The sequence below is a fragment of the Malaya genurostris genome, chromosome 1 (assembly GCF_030247185.1).
Source record: "Malaya genurostris strain Urasoe2022 chromosome 1, Malgen_1.1, whole genome shotgun sequence".
NCBI lineage: Eukaryota > Metazoa > Arthropoda > Insecta > Diptera > Culicidae > Malaya > Malaya genurostris.
The window spans coordinates 21,512,561-21,529,178 of record NC_080570.1 but is presented as its reverse complement, the minus strand read 5'-3'; the positions used below and the strand labels follow the sequence as shown (position 1 = coordinate 21,529,178).

At 37.6% G+C, this 16,618-nt stretch overlaps 1 protein-coding gene across 1 annotated transcript; it reads left to right on the top strand.

The window, feature by feature from the left end:
• The first annotated feature begins 1,313 nt into the window (after positions 1 to 1,313).
• LOC131427341 (protein piccolo-like) lies at positions 1,314 to 5,190 on the top strand. The gene is made up of 2 exons (XM_058590474.1): positions 1,314 to 4,836; positions 4,915 to 5,190. The coding sequence occupies exons 1-2, from the start codon at positions 1,314 to 1,316 to the stop codon at positions 5,106 to 5,108; spliced, it is 3,717 nt and encodes a 1,238-aa protein (XP_058446457.1). The 3' UTR covers positions 5,109 to 5,190.
• The last annotated feature ends 11,428 nt before the right edge of the window (positions 5,191 to 16,618 follow it).

The window sequence follows — 16,618 nt, the reverse complement described above, 5'->3', positions numbered from 1 at the left end:
TAAGTGAGCAGATGTTTTGATTAACAACAATGTTTCAACCGATGAATAATCAGCATGTTAGTGGAGACTTATGGCTGTTGAACTGTGAGATCTGATTTTCCATTGAAACGAAAGCTTTACAAAATATATACTCTGTTATTCAAACATTGACCGTTTGATTCAATCCAGATGCGATGAGATTTGTCTTTCAAAATCAATATTCCTGGATCAAAATTTCGTTCAAGTCAAACTGACAATATTATCTTGTTTTCGAGTCTTCCAGCATGGATTATCATAAAAAAATCTGCAAAATGCTTTTTAATTTGTCTTCACTCGAAGACAAAAAAAATTGAAAATTTCAAATGTGGTTTCATCGTTGTGTTTCAATCTTTATGAACTGTTCTTTTGACTTCACAAGTTTGGAATTTAATTGCTCTAAGAGTGAAGTACCACTCTAATTCATGGCCTCGGTTGATCACATCCATAAGTTGTATTTAAAATTTTTATTCTTATTCAAGCTCACAGCATCGCCTACTACGATTTCCCAGTAAAAAAAAAACTTGTTAGAAAAGTTTTATTTAATGTCAAATCGATTTATCTGTGGTTTAAATATTATAAATTTTGGATTTTTTTTTACAAAGATAATAGAAACCGTTAGCCTCATTTCAAGCAATCATTTTCAACGATTTTACGGACTCTAAATCGTGAATGAGCCAAAATGTTTTTCATCTGCATTATGTTAAAATCAACCTTAAACAAGAGAGAGCAAAAACAAACATAGCCAACTTTGGTGGCCACGTGGTGCAGCCGCTCTTACTAAACATTGACCTCGCGTTTTTGTTTTCCGTTTTTTTCCTCGGTCGGACTTTATTCGACCTTTCTTCCCATTTAACCTCACACTGATCACCCGCAGTGGCGTACCGCACTTCCGAAATAATAAAATCTGTTCTGAGGATCCGCCTCCTTCGGTAGCAGCGGTCAGCGACACATGCACTCACACTTGCGTTGCTTGTCGGGACACTCCGATTTATTTGTTGTCATTTATCGGTATCCCTGGAAACGACCAGCTAACCCTTGAAATTTTAATGCGACTCTCCCTGGGTTGTATTCTAGGGAGGAGAACGCACTGTTTTTATTTTCCTTCGGACGATTTGCATCCTGCGATGACTCGGTTAGGGTTGGTCCCTTGCCGTTTATATCGATTTACCAAAATGTGCCCATCATAAAAACTGATTCAGTGAGAAACAACCGTGGTAAACTTGACTTGGGAAAGGATTTCGCCTTCGAAATCATTTCAGTTTGAGATTTTGACCACGACGGAAGTGTTAGCCAAGATGCCCATCACAACTCCGAAAGTGCCGGATGGTTTGCCGGAACTTATGAAAGGACTGGCGAAAAGTGTCATCAAAGAAAATCCGGAGAATATTTACGTCCATGCGGCAGAATACTTCGAGAATCTGATCCGCGAACGTGATGGTTCTTTGGAGAAAGGTTACATGAATTTCAGTGCCCACAAGGTGTACGCAGATTCCAAGGACAAAGGTCGTGAAAAGAACGGAAATCAGAGCAGTGAAAGTGCCGGCGAGGCTGTCAGTTCATCCAGCGGTATTCAGGCACAAACGGTTAGCGATGGAGATGATGACGAGAGTGGCGGAAGTGCCAAGGCGTCTGCTAGAGGAAAACGTAAGAAGCGTGCACGAAAGCAAGGCTCAAAAGATTCTAACAAATCGGTGGACAAGAATGATGCACCGGTTTCGGCTGATGTGTTAAATAGAAAGGGTAGTGCGAAAGGTACGGCAAAAGACACAATTACCGAGGAAGTGGTAGTGACGAAAGATACAATCCCGAAGGAAAATGCAATTGGGAAAGGGTTGAGTGTTGATTCGGAAGCTGCTGCCAATGCGGTTTTGACAGTGTTAGGAGAATCGGTACTAGATCTGGAAGAAGCAGACCGAGAAACTGGAGAAGTCGGCACGGAAACGAAAGAGAATCAGGTACACCCGATCAATTGTGAAGATGTGGGTTCGTATCCGCCGGATTCGAACGACCCAGAAGTGGAAGATTTTGGAAGTGCTCCAAGCACAGCTGAAATTGTTGGTGAAGTAGTTGACGCAGCAGAAGCTCTAGTAGAAAGTGCTAACGGAAGTAAAGAAGTCGAGCAGATCTCATCAAATATCGATGAAGTAGATCTATCGTTGACGGAAAATAAATCGCCAGAAAAAGAGGAGAAAGATACGGTCAATGGTAATGGATTAGTCGAACAAATGGCTGAAGATAAACCAGATGAGCAGGATTCTGGTGAACCTGCTCTGGTAGGACAAGATACGGTTGATACTGCAGAAAATAAGGATCATATTGCGTCTGAAGATGTCCCCGTTATGCCAGACGTACCTGATGAAGAGCCGGACGAACCGATAGTCGAAGAATCACCCAAGAACGTTATGGAAAACTCAGAGACAGCACAGGAAAATGAATCAAACGTAGACGAAAATTCAGTTGCTGCTGATGCAAATGATATCGAATTAACGAAAACAGTTGAAAGTGAATCTGCTGATCCGGTTGAAGAAAACGGGAAAGAAACTGTAAACCGTGACAGTGAAAATCCCTCGACAAATGCTGAAAAATCTGATGTTCAGGATTTAGTTCAAGCAAAAGATCCATCAGCTGACGAAAATACAGAACAGTTGACTGGGAGTTCTCTAGATAAAGAGACTACTCCTGATAAACCTATAACGGAAGAAGATACTTCTGCTTCCGACAAAGACAAACCAGATAGTCCTCAAACAGAACAACCAGACGTGGAAGTTGCGTCAAACGAAGGCACAGTAGCATCACCGGTAATTGAATCGGAAACAATTGAACCATCTGAAGACAAGTCTGTAAAAGAAGAGCAATCAGGATCACCACCGGAACCGGATGCAGTTGAACCGGTAGAAGACGCACCACCCGCAGAATCCAATGATCAAGAAAACCTCCTTTTGGATAGTACTTCGATAAAACAATCGCAGGAAGAAACCGAATCGGAGCAAAATCCAAGTGTTGATCAGTCAGACGAAGCCACTAACGAATCATCTACCAAAGAATCGGGAGCAGAGGAATCCGTTGCGGTAATTGATCAAATGTTGGATGCCGCTGTTGAAGAAGGCGAACTGTCGGTTAGTAGCCGAATGGCCGATGGCGTTGAAGAACCTGATGCAAACCCACAGGATCCAGGCGAGCTTGGATCTAGTGAAGATACACCACAGACGAGTAGTGATGGGAATCAGCTTCCTTCAGAACCGTCGGCACCTCCAGGCGAACCGGAATCAGAAGATAAGTCAAAAGACGAAGTCGAAGTTGAATCAAGTCTGGAAGATAAACCCAAAGAGACTAATGAAGCTTCTGAAAATGCTACTTTGTCTGCTAATAAATCCATTGACGATAACCAGAAAGACGAAGTTATTGAAGAACCATGCGTTCAGCGGGAAGTGTCACCCTCTACTTCCAAACCGGAACGCAAGTTGGGCCACAGTGCCGAATTGGAAGAGATCAAGAAAGTGAACTTGGCGTCATTCGACGCTAATTCAGCCGAAGCTCTTTTCTATTCATTGAAGAAGTCCGAGTTAGAAAATGAGGAGAATCGTTCGAAAACTCCCAGTGAGGACAAGAATGGAGATGATGACGCCGATGTTGTGGTTGCCGAGGAAACCGGTGATTCAAGCCAGATTCGCCGAGAGCAGACCAAACGAAGCTTTACCGATGATTTTTTAGCGGAGGGCCCCATCACTGAGGAAGCTACAGAGCCAACCGAAGGTGATGGGGTTGAAGGTAGTGTGATGGATGAGGTTTTTGATCCGATGGTGGCCGCTACAAACCGTAACCAGGATTTGCTTGATCAAATGCATTTCCGAGATGATTCCAGTATGAACGAGCCCACGAAAAAACGAGCTCCCATGCGACGTAGTTTAACGGAGAAAGTAGATTTGTCTAGGCAAGACTCGAACTATGTCGATTTGAGAAAGTATGATCCAGACTACGTTGAAGAGGAAGACCAATTCGACGGGTACTACATTGGAAATATTCGGAACAAAATACTTGCCAGTTCTGTGTCCATGGCAGATTCCGATGAGGGCGATCCAGGACGTACGGAAGAGTTGATAGATGATAACAACGTGCGAACAGCTCTGGAAACGATAATATCGACTGATACGGAATCAACTTTACCCTCGCAAATAACGGTGCAGGCAAACCGAGGTTTTCTGAATAAAACATCCAACATTCCGTACGCTTCGTTCGGCAACAACGCCATCGATCAGTCACTGGATGAGTTCATTGAACGTGAAGAACAGAAGAAAGAAGAGGAGGCGGAGGCAAAGGCAGCATCCAAGATTCAACGATCTTACCGACAATTCCGTTCGAACAAACAAAGACTACTGAGGGACTACCACAGCACGATGCATACTTTCACCGAAGATCAGTCGACGGAAAGCACGGAGGATTATTCGAGTGTCATTAAGGTTCAGGTAGATCAGAAACAACCGGAAGAAGGTTTGAAGGATGGCTCATTTGAAGCTGCCAGGTTGGAAAACTCACGCAAACCGATGTGCAGTTTGAACATCGATGAAGACGACACGGTAGCTCGCCGGATGACGTTAACTCGCGGTACGGCACTACAGAAAATGTCTACAAGGGAAGACGAGCCGATCAGATCGAACCCTGGGTTAGCCGACACGAAAAGCTCCAGTGGTCCTTCAGCTAGAAGCATTGGCACCGAGAATGACAGTGTGATTTCATCCAGCGAACTCTCGTCGGACAAGAAAACCGGTACCGACAGTGACGAGAAGGAAAATGACGTCGTTCACGGGTCCTCAAACTCAAGTTAGTAAGGGTTACCGAGTTAGAAATGTGACAATCTGCGAGAATCTATTTTTTGTTTGTTTGTTTGTTTACTTTCAGGCGCACCAGCGGCGGACGGAAAAATTCGTCCGCTTAGTGCCGGCAAAAAGCACAGCTCACTAGATGCACAGCAGAAGTTGTTTATCGTCGCACGGCAACGCACCATGCCGGTGCAGATTGATTCATCGCTGATCCGAATGCTGCCGAAGCACCTGCGAAAGCGCAACAAAAGCGCCGGTATTGTTCGGAAGTAAACGCCAGACAGGTTGCGTCGTTTCGAGCATGGAGAATGGAATTTGATTCAGGGTTTTTTTTTTGTGTTTTGACGTTTGAATATTTTGGGCACACATTTGACCTTTGACAGTTACTAAATTTAACGAATTTTAAATAAACTAAAAATAATCTAACATTGAGATTTATCTACAATCATTTAAACGCAAACTGCAATACGTTGTAGTTAAATATTTACTACAAACTTATCTAGCTTAGCTATCCCAAGGAGACAAAAAAAAACACGACCAAGGAGCAAGTCCACTGAAATTGTTTTATAGGTCTGCGTCGATTGTCTATTTACGAGATATCTGAGAACGTGTGATAATCGCCCTCATCTTTCCACATCCACCAAAAATTGCTCTGGAAACAAACAAGATTTTTTTCATATTTGATGAAACCAACCAAGAATGTTGTCTTCTATCCAATGAATTTGTACTGCAGTAACATGATAAAGTCGCTACAAACAGTATATCTGCGACCAAATCTCATATCAGCTGTTTGTCAAAGAAGGTCGATTCTCACAAAAGCAAAAAAAATTTCACCTACCGAGAAATGCTTCAAAATCGTACAATTTTCGGATTCTACAAAAATCTCAATCTTAGTAATACAAAGAACTAGAAAGGGCGAAACTGTCATTCCATTTGTTTACGTAACTTTCGCCCTCCGTGTTCCATGCCAACAAACAGGACGATACTTCAATTGCTAGTAAGTTCTTTATTTTAGTGATAAAATTTGCATGCCTTTTAAAGATAAACCAATAGTTCATCGACTAATCAAAAATTGATCTGAGAATATACGAAAATTTCTAAATAGGATATGTTTCCATACACAGAAAGGTACCTGACCTGACAGCTGTGACCTCTCGACAACAATCCGACGTTAACAAAAGTCATCCTAGAGTCAATTATTTTGATAAAACAATTCGACGGGATGAAATATTTTCTTCAAGGTAAAAAATTCTGATTGAAATCATTTTTTTTTTTGGAGAAGTATACGATTAGCAAGCCATTCGACAATAAACACACCCCTCTCCATGTTTGTGTAAATAACGAAAGGATAACAAATGTGTGCTCCGGCCGGGACAAGACAAGTTTATTATGTTTTCGCGTGTTCTGGTATTTCGGAACGGTTTGTAAGGCACACATCTGGTTCGTATGGTGCTTATCGTATTTTTAATTTGCGGGATGCGAATGGCAAATTTTTCCCATCATTTTAGCAGCTACCCCGCAAAAGTGTGCTTTCGAAAGACGAGATTTTACCGGTGACGTAGTTTGCGAAGTAAAAATATGATTTATTTGCTATTGATGGATTCTATTTATGGGCTAGTGATTCGGGAGTCGAATAAAAACAGTCTATAGATTCTCTTCGATATTAAAGTAACATATGGAGAGATATTGAATGCATCGCACCGTAAGTTCGTAAACAAACTTTTGACAGTTCTTACGGTATTTACTTTCTACAAAAAGATTATAAAAATAGAGTGTACGAAACAAAAACAGGAGTTTCCAAAAAAGAATAGAATTTTAATAAATCAATTCTTGCCTTTGATAGGGTGAAGCCAGAGTGGGCGTGACATGCGACGCGAAGCGATGCGAATATGAAAAGATCTGAATTTTTCCAGCAAAAAAAAAAATATGTACATTCCAGAGTAAACACAAGGCGTTGCGTAGTGACGAGCGATTTTCGGTGCGACAAACAACGATCAGCCCGTGCTCAGTTTTTCATGCGGTTGACGAGCGAACAAAGGTTTCCTAAATTATATTTCGTTGTGACAGAAGAAGATAATTTGATTGATGGCAAGTACAATCAATGAAATTACATTAAATGAGTTGGAAAAGTTTAAAGTTTACATAAATTTTTCAGATGAAAATGCTACGAAAAAATGGTTTCAGTTGGTTATGTAATCTCCTCGAGCTGGCTTTATTGCAACAGGCATTTTTACACCATCAAATAAACTTCCGGAAAATCTTCGAGAAATATAAAGCATTCTGTATATTACAAACGACAACGGCATGATTGATACCGTCGAAGATGTGTCATTTAAAATAGCACCTAGTCAGATCGAAACATTCGAACTAGTCAAGACTTCCAGTGTATGTTTAGTTGCTATTCTATTACGCCTATCAGCAAGAAAGTTGAACAGAATATTCCGAAAATAATAACCAATCGGTACTACTTCTGCAAATAGAACATCGGAAGTAAAAACTACTGGAGAAAAAGTAACATCGCCGCGTGAGAAAGATTTGCATTCTTCAAAAAAAAAAGCTTTAACTTCGGATTGAGCTGCAGCAATTGACGCAACAGCATGTAGATGGCTTAAATAAGAGTGGATCCAGTCAAGATGCTTTCATTTGATTTTGATTAGAATGAATAAATATGAACATATATAATTCGGTTTTGGCTACGATCTCTCATTAAAAAGCTTTCGCATCGCGCGTCGCACCCACTCTGGTTTCACTCTTATCCTACTAATTCTTCGGTCCATTCTGTTGACCCAATATGGGAACACTTTTACCAGCATGGTTTCCAGGGTTTGTCCTTGCAGACGAGAGGTTTAACGAAATCAGCGAGTATCACATCTTTCAAGGAGTCATGTCTAACTAGTAATATCAGATCATCGTCAGATGTTCTTCCTTGTTCTTTACTATCAATTCCGATAGGAAGCACCTCCTGAGCGTCTGGAGAGTCCGGTGGTAAAATTTTTTTGTTGTGTTGGTACATATGTTCCTAATGCATGGTGAAATTTTCAGCTGTATTCATTGTTTACATTCTGTCTTGTAGCGACTGGTGTAGACGTGTTTTTTTGAGCTCGGCGATTTTTGTTAGTTTAAACAATGGAAGAATTGAAGAGTCAAAGAATTTGTATTAAATTTTGCGTGAAAAATGAAATAAAGTGTAACCAAGTGTGCGAAATGTTACAGAGAGCCTACGGTGAGTCTGCTATGAAAAAAACAAGTGTTTACGAGTGGTATAAGCGTTTCCAAGATGGCCGCGAAGACGTTGGAGACGACGAACGCTCCGGTCGACCCAGCACGTCAATAGTCGATGAAAATGTGGGAAAAGTGGAAAAAATGATTATGGATGATCGCCGAATCACTATTAGAGAAGTTGCTGATGAAGTTGGCATATCAGTTGGCTCATGCCATCATATTTTTTCAAATGTTTTGGGCATGAAACGAGTGGCAGCAAAATTCGTTCCAAAACTGCTGAATTTTGATCAAAAAAACAAACGCATTACCATCGCTCAGGAGCTGTTAAACGACGTCAACGACGATCCAAATTTACTTGAAAGGGTCATAACTGGTGATGAAAGATGAGATAAAGGCAGAATCGCTGAGAGTGCTACAGAGCATTACAAAAAGTGACTATCAGGAGTGTTTCGAAGACTGGAAAAAAACGCTGGCATAAGTGTATTATATCTAGGGGGATTACTTTGAAAGGGACCATATAGATGTCGACGAATAAATAAATATTTTTTTAGAAAAATGAGAATTCCGGGTACTTTTTGAACAGACCTCGTATCTGCGTGGAATGCTAATTTCCTCAGCAAAATAAAACAGCATCTCTTTTTCTTCCGTGATCCGGATTTTATGTACTCTTTCAAAAAGGTTATGTTTCCACATGGTTCTATGAAACAATCTGCATGCGATGCACATGACAAACTTAATGGAAATTGCACGCTGATGTAGACTTCACGTACATTTCTAAAAATAATTCTAATGAATATAAATACAATTTTATTTCGGTGTATAGCTAAGTAAAATAAGACAATGAAACAAACAAAATTTCTTAGAATCTGTTCGGTATTGACTATTTTAATTTAGAATCTCGAAATTCATGAGAATATTAAAAAAAACCCTTTATGAGATTCATAAAAACTGATCGGGTTAGCCAACTTATAAAGTTGTAGTGTACACAGAGCAGAGATCTTTTTTCAGCGATACATACCGCCTACAAAACGCGCAAAAAACCCCATAACTTCAAAATCCGCGTAAAAAACACCCCAAAACTGAAGAATTTTGTTTATGCCAAATGTTTTAGAAATGCATGAAATGTCGAGATTTGGTGTATTAATGAATAATGAATTAATGATACATTGCATTCGGAGCCTGTAAAATTCTATACGAATTGAATATTGCGTTATAAAGTTCATAACTTTTTTCTGATCTGAATAGTCGCAAAGTACGTAAAATCATACTATCAGTAAAATTACATCCCAATTATTGAGCTTCTGTAAAAATTGATTGTCGTGAAAATTAACTGACATACAGTTATTGATATTTTCAGTAAGTATATTTTGATTTACCTAATAATTAAAATTTATATATTAATTTAAAAAAAACGAAGCAGACCAAGAAAATAATCATAAGCTGCTTGAACAAATGTTTAATATTCCATTCTGCAATTCTAACGCATGGAAAAGTTTTGAAAACTTGAACTCGATCGTAATACAGAATAAAAACCTTACGTTCGATCGTAATATTAAAGTTGTAGTCTTCTCTTTGAGAAAATTGAGCGGTAAAAACATCGCGTTTCGTCGATTACGCCACTTATACCATTATAACTCCGGAACCGTAAGCGATAGCCATTTGATCATCGAACTTGATCAATAGTCTAAAAGCAACTTTCAAACGAACATAAGTTTGTTAAAATCGATTCTGTCATCTCTGAGCAAATAAAAGCGGTGAAAAAACAACGCGTTTTGTCGGTTACGTCACTTATATCATTATATCTCCGGAACCAAAACTCACAGCTATTTGAAAATGATCAATGGCCCTACAGTAGCTTTCAAACCTGTCTAAGCTTGTCGAAATCGGTTCAGCCATTTTTCGAAAAAAAAATGAGCGGTAAAACTTCGTTGAAAGGTGCACGCACACATCCTCACATTTCCGACATTTTCCGATTTCGTCGATCTATAGAGAAAGATGATTTTTAGTTAAATTCGAAATAACAATTTTATTTAACCGAATATGTAAATTCAAAACTCAAGTTTTGCAGTTTAACAGAACTGATTAATGACCAGTTCTTCCTAGATTTCCAGTGGAAACTGTTGAAAGTTTGCTGAAAACTAACTCTAGCTGGACGGTAACGAAATGACGAAAATTCAATGACATTTGTAATGTCACTGTCAATCGGATAACAATTCACTACTCAGCCCGTCTTTGAGACAATGTGGCCATATTTCTTGCCGGCATGGATTGCCAGAAATGTTCTGACTTACAGCATCCTATTACAAATCAGTGCGACCATTTAAGATGCAATAAAATGTTTATACTCCACAATTTCAGAGGACCAACTCTGTCATCATCTCAGCAGTCAGCGATTAATCGTCGCAAATCATCACGGACCGCCTACAGAAACGCGTTTATTTTTATCTCATTCAGAATTTCGACGGTAAACATGTGGGAAGGTCGCGTGTAAATAATCAGTTTGACAGATATGATAGTTTTGGAAATATCTTCCAGAAGACTAGATCAACAATTCAAAACGGATTCTAGCAAATCGATAAGCAAGTCATTGCTATGTCAATTTCTTTCGGTTACCGGCAACATACACTCAAAATAATAATCATATTATAGTTACGTGAAAAGTTATGTGAATATTTTCCACCCTACTTTTCACGTAGTTTTTAATGGACTGGCATTTAAAAGCTGTTTAATGCATAATCCAGTAAAAGTTACGTGTTTCATAGGTAAAATGTAATAAACTGTTCATATCACACTTACCTATTAGTTCATATCAAATTTAGATACCAGAAAGTTACTATTCTATATTATTGGTTGAAGTCAAAAGGGAGATTCCAGATTTTGATATAAATCTATGAAATGAAAAATGACATGAAATATAAAACATTTATTTCAGAAAATTGTCATATAATTCCAATGGCTTAAAAAGCAACTAATAACGTCGTGGTATCTGAAATCGACAAGCCTCCAGAAATCGTTTATGTTGTCACTGCCATCCAACCGAAGCCGAAGTCGAGATCCAAGAACTCCCACAACACTATCGATGCAGGTTGAAGTCGCATTACATGGTTCCAGTGTCTCTAGCTTCATACCGACGGCCTGTTTGAAGCATTCGGCAGGAGCGGGTAAACTTCCGGACTCACGCAGGCACTCGGTCCAGTTGAACACATGGAAACTTTCATACTGGAATGGTCCGGTCGATGGAGTAAAAAATTGTAATTAAATAACTTTTCTCGCAAATATTTACACTACTTACACTTCGAGGGCCACTGCTCGCCATTTTCAAAATGGAGTTTTTCACACTGGAAATTCACGTAGATTGTTTGGCATTTGGTCAATTCACGTAACCCTTATGTGATGACTCTATTCATTTTAGGGGATGCTCGTATAACATTCATTTTCGTCACGTAAAATATTCAATTTGACATTTGAAACCATTCTACGTGTTTTTTCAAGTGAATCGAACGTGAATTTTTATTTGAGTGTACGTCGGTCGATCAAATTAAAATTCATCGTCCTCCCGGCTTAGACAGATGCTGGCGGCATTTTTACGACAGATATAAAAATTGCTAGCATGTTTGGCATTGCATTTAAACCGGTGCGTCCATCGTTGATCGGAGGAGCAACCGTTTCCATGGTAAATATTTGTCGGAATGCGTGCAATTAATCATCTATAAATCCAAAACATTGCCGCGAACGCGTGCGGAAAGTCAAGATCTGTTTATTTATGAACTTACACCTAGAGATGTCGTAATATCGATCGATTAATCGAATAATCGAGTAAAGGCACAGTTAATCGAATGAAATTTAATCGATTGAATTCTTTCAGATAATCGCAGTAATCGAATAATTTCCTACGATTATTGGTTCGATTAGTATTGCGAATTTCAGCTTAGCATAGAATGCGACGGAATCGTCGCAGAATTGCGAAATAATGAGCAGAATCACAGATACCAAGTTGCAGATTTTATGTGAATTTGATGAATTTTCTTTTTTAGCAAACTATGCAGTTTTGCAGACTTTTTAGAGGTTTTCGAAGTTTTTTCAGACAGTAATCTTACCACCAGTGAAAATTACAATACAATAAAATGAAAGAAATGACTCCAGTTTCACTTATGTTCATTATAATCTTCTCAATTGTATTCCTCAAATTTGGTTTCGTTTCATTTTGTCAATGAGTTGAGAAGTTTCAATGTTATCAAAAACTTTTTGATCGTGAATATCTCTTGTTGTATCTAACGAATCAACATAATTTTTGCTACATGCCATCGGAAATATAATCACAATTTTATGATAAAATTTTCAGTTGTGTGGCATAATGTTTGGTATAAACGAGTATCAAAGAGGATAATTCATAAGGCGCGTTTGCCTTTCTCGTATTTTGAAAGCTCATAGCTCAGTGATCTATGGAAGGATTTATATAATCTAACTACCAATAGAATCGAAATTTTTCAACTTAAACGTGTATAGCAAAAGCATTGAAGTATTTCAATAGTACACTATTGAAAAACCTATCTCATTTGACCCATGTCAACACCAGCCAATCAGAACGCGTTCTGAGGAAGAGAACAAAATATCTGCTGCTGTACAACAAATCGTTCTAAAAAAAGGTTCCAAAAAGTTGTGAATATCGTAGTGAGTTCCTCAATTTGGTCCTTCTGAATGCTAGAAACGAATCCCTACAGCATATTGATAGTTTCTTTCAATAAATTATGCAAATCCGAAATGAAATAATCGACATTAAAATTCTGTATGCGGCTATTTTTATAGCCGTTAGGACCGCCCATTATTGAAAAAGCTACAAACGAAATAACAAAAACGGGAATCTCTTAACAAAATTTGAATCAGTTTGGTTTCTATCGCCACTGCGAGCAGATGTATTTTTTGTCGTCTGCACAGCTAGTTTCGCTTTCGACAAGAGCGATTACGTCACAGCTGCCAGTCATTAGCATTGGAAAAAAACAACGGTGGAGAGCATTACACAATATCAGCCGTTCTAATGGCTCTAAAAGTTTTCTAAAGAACTATTAGGATTTGTTTTTCGCAAATCGAAGGTAATTATCCTCAGTTTAGTGCAAATCAAGAACAATTTGGTTAGATTTGTGCACTTTTCGCTGTGTGAAATTCACAGTAATCGAGATCAAGTAAAGCCTTCTTTGTTTTTGCGAAAAATTTGAAAAAGGGGAATACTTGCATAATTCATACAATTGATATTCGGAAGTGTTAAGGAACATGTCAGTTGTTCTCGTATTCACGACATCCAGTTATGTCGCTGACATTACCCACCCGCCTTTTTTTTTATTCTAATAGATAATCTCTGGTTCATCAAAAATATTTACACTGCTTTTCTATCAAAAATATTGACATTTCTTTATTTATATTACTAATCGCACAATATTTTTAATAAAATTAAACCAAAATTGTTTTGAATCTTTTACCTGAATTGACATTCTGAAAGCTTTAGTTCCATGCTCTCACATTCACCTTTTCGAAGGCTATGATTTGTCACATAAACCTTTGCGTTACTATGATTTCAACAGTATTTTACTATTCAAACGATGAGAATAGTAAATTAGGTTTGCTACATAGGATATCATTCGCAACAAACAAACAAATGTATATTGTTTCGCGTGATTTTTTGTTTTTCTTAGTTTGTTCTTGTTTGAAAGAGACATATTTTGATTAAAAGCTATTATACACATATTTACTAGTTTATATTACTAGTTTTTGAGTTTATATACCTCAAATTGATTTATTGATTTCTAGTAATCTTAGTGTGCGAGGACCGAGAGCTTAATTAAGTAATTTAAACTTCATTCAGAAAAAACAGTATAATGAAAACGATGAAACGGTTAGTTGCTCATCAAACATCAAATCAATAGATTCAAACTCGAATGTTATTACTTCATGGTGGCTCCAAACAAATTGTGATTATTACAAAAATATGTCGTGTTTGTTTTAAAGTCACTAAGCACCCTGCCACTTACTTGAAGATCTGTTATGTACTGGCTGAGTGTATATCATAACAGTAATCGAAGAAGAAAATTTTTTTTGGTTGTTAAAAATATGCTCTATTTTGAATAATTCGCCTGCATTTCTTCAAAGAAAATTTTGCCATGTGACTTAATGGTGTTTATAAAAACGAGACCAATATTTGATTCAAATTAGAATATCTATTCATTCTAATTACTAGACATTTGTTTAATTTTTGTGCGTGAAATAAGTAAGTTGTTTCGAAAACAATCTGTCACCACTTGAAACAACAAATCGACTTAAACAAAATTGACAATCGAACGTAGAACTAATTTCACCTGACCCGCCATCTATGTTTCATTATTTGAACCTTTCTTAAGATTGATTTTTTCTTATATAATTTCAATTATTTTGTAGAATTCTAGAACTTGTTATAAGAACTGTTTATTTTAAAATGTAAGAAAATTTATTTTCTTTCGTTTCGTGTAATCATTTTTGTTTTTATAAGATGATATGTTGATCAATATCGAGATCCGGAATTAGTTCTTAGTAAAAAACTATTCCTCATCATAATATCGCATATTCGCTTAGGTTTGCGCATCTGTGCGGTCTTTCAAGTAATATTTTATAATGTACGCAACGAATAAAATCATTCCAAGTTATCAACATAACCTTTTCTCGCATGCTAAGATCAGATCTGAAAATATGCCTGGTTTAAAACAGAATCTTGGGTGCTGCTACAATAACATAGGTAGAAATTGATTTTTCTCACACTAAAATTAACTTTTCGCTTGAAAAAATGACGTTGTATGTAAGTTATAAAGGATTTTACAAGTGAAAATTCGGGTTTCCCTTGTATTTTGACAGCTAATATTGCAATCATTATCCTCGCACACGTACGCATCTAGCAGTGAAACACAACGTTAGATCGCCCATCAAATTTAGTCATGCTTAATCGCAAGCTAATCGATTAATCGAGTAATTCTGTACGATTAATCAAGCAAATCGATTAGTTTGAATTTTGTCGTGAATACGACTTACTTTACTATGGGGTGCCTTTTCAAAATTTACCCTCTGAGAGAGTGATAAGTTTTTGATCGTGAATATCTCTTGTTGTATCTAACAAATCAACATAATTTTTGCCACATGCCATCGGAAATATGATCACAATTTTATGATAAAATTTTCAGTTGTGTGACATAATCTCAAATAGTTCAAAATTAAACTTTTCTGAAATGTTTGGTATAAACGAGTATCAAAGAGGATAATTCATATGGTGCGTTTGCCTTTCTCGTATTTTGAAAGCTCATAGCTCAGTGATCTGTGGAAGGATTTATATAATCTAACTACCAATAGAATCGAAATTTTTCAACTTAAACGTGTATAGCAAAATCATTGAAGTATTTCAATAGTACACTATTGAAAAACCTATCTCATTTGACCCATGTCAACACCAGCCAATAAGAACGCGTTTGAGGAAGAGAAGAAAATAGCTGCTGCTGTACAACTAATCGTTCAAGAAAAATGTTCCGAAAAGTGGTGAATATCGTAGTGAGTTCCTCAATTTGGTCCTTCTGAATGCTAGAAACGAATCCCTACAGCATATTGATAGTTTCTTTCAATAAATTATGCAAATCCGAAATGAAATAATCGACATTAAAATTCTATATGCGGCTATTTTTATAGCCGTTAGGACCGCCCATTAGTGAAAAAGCTACAAACGAAATCACATAAAAGGAAATCTCTTAACAAAAATCGAATCAGTTTGGATTCTACCGCCACTGCGAGCAGATGTGTTTTGTGTCGTCTGCACAGCTAGTTTCGCTTTCGACAAGAGCGATTACGTCACAGCTGCCAGTCATTAGCATTGGGAAAAAAACAACGGTGGAGAGCATTACACAATATCAGCCGTTCTAATGGCTCTAAAAATTTTCGAAAGAACTATTAGGATTTGTTTTTCGCAAATCGCAGGTAATTATCCTCAGTTTAGTGCAAATCAAGAACAATTTGGTTAGATTTGTGCACTTTTCGCTGTGTGAAATTCACAGTAATCGAGATCAAGTGAAGCCTTTTTTTTGCGAAAAATGTTCCAGAGTTTAATATCGTAGAGAATTACGCAATTTGACCCTTCTGAATGCTGGAAATTAATCCCTACAGCATATTGATAGTTTTTATTTTCAATATATTATGCAAATCCGAAATGAAATAATCGACATAAAAATTCTGTATGCGGCTTTTTTTATAGCCGTTAGGACCGCCAATTAGTGAAAAAGCTACAAACGAAATCACATAAAAGGAAATCTCTTAACAAAAATCGAATCAGTTTGGATTCTATCGCCACTGCGAGCAGATGTGTTTTGTGTCGCCTGCACAGCTAGTTTCGCTTTCGACAAGAGCGATTACGTCACAGCTGCCAGTCATTAGCATTGGGAAAAAAACAACGGTGGAGAGCATTACACAATATCAGCCGTTCTAATGGCTCTAAAAATTTTCGAAAGAACTATTAGGATTTGTTTTTCGCAAATCGCAGGTAATTATCCTCAGTTTAGTGC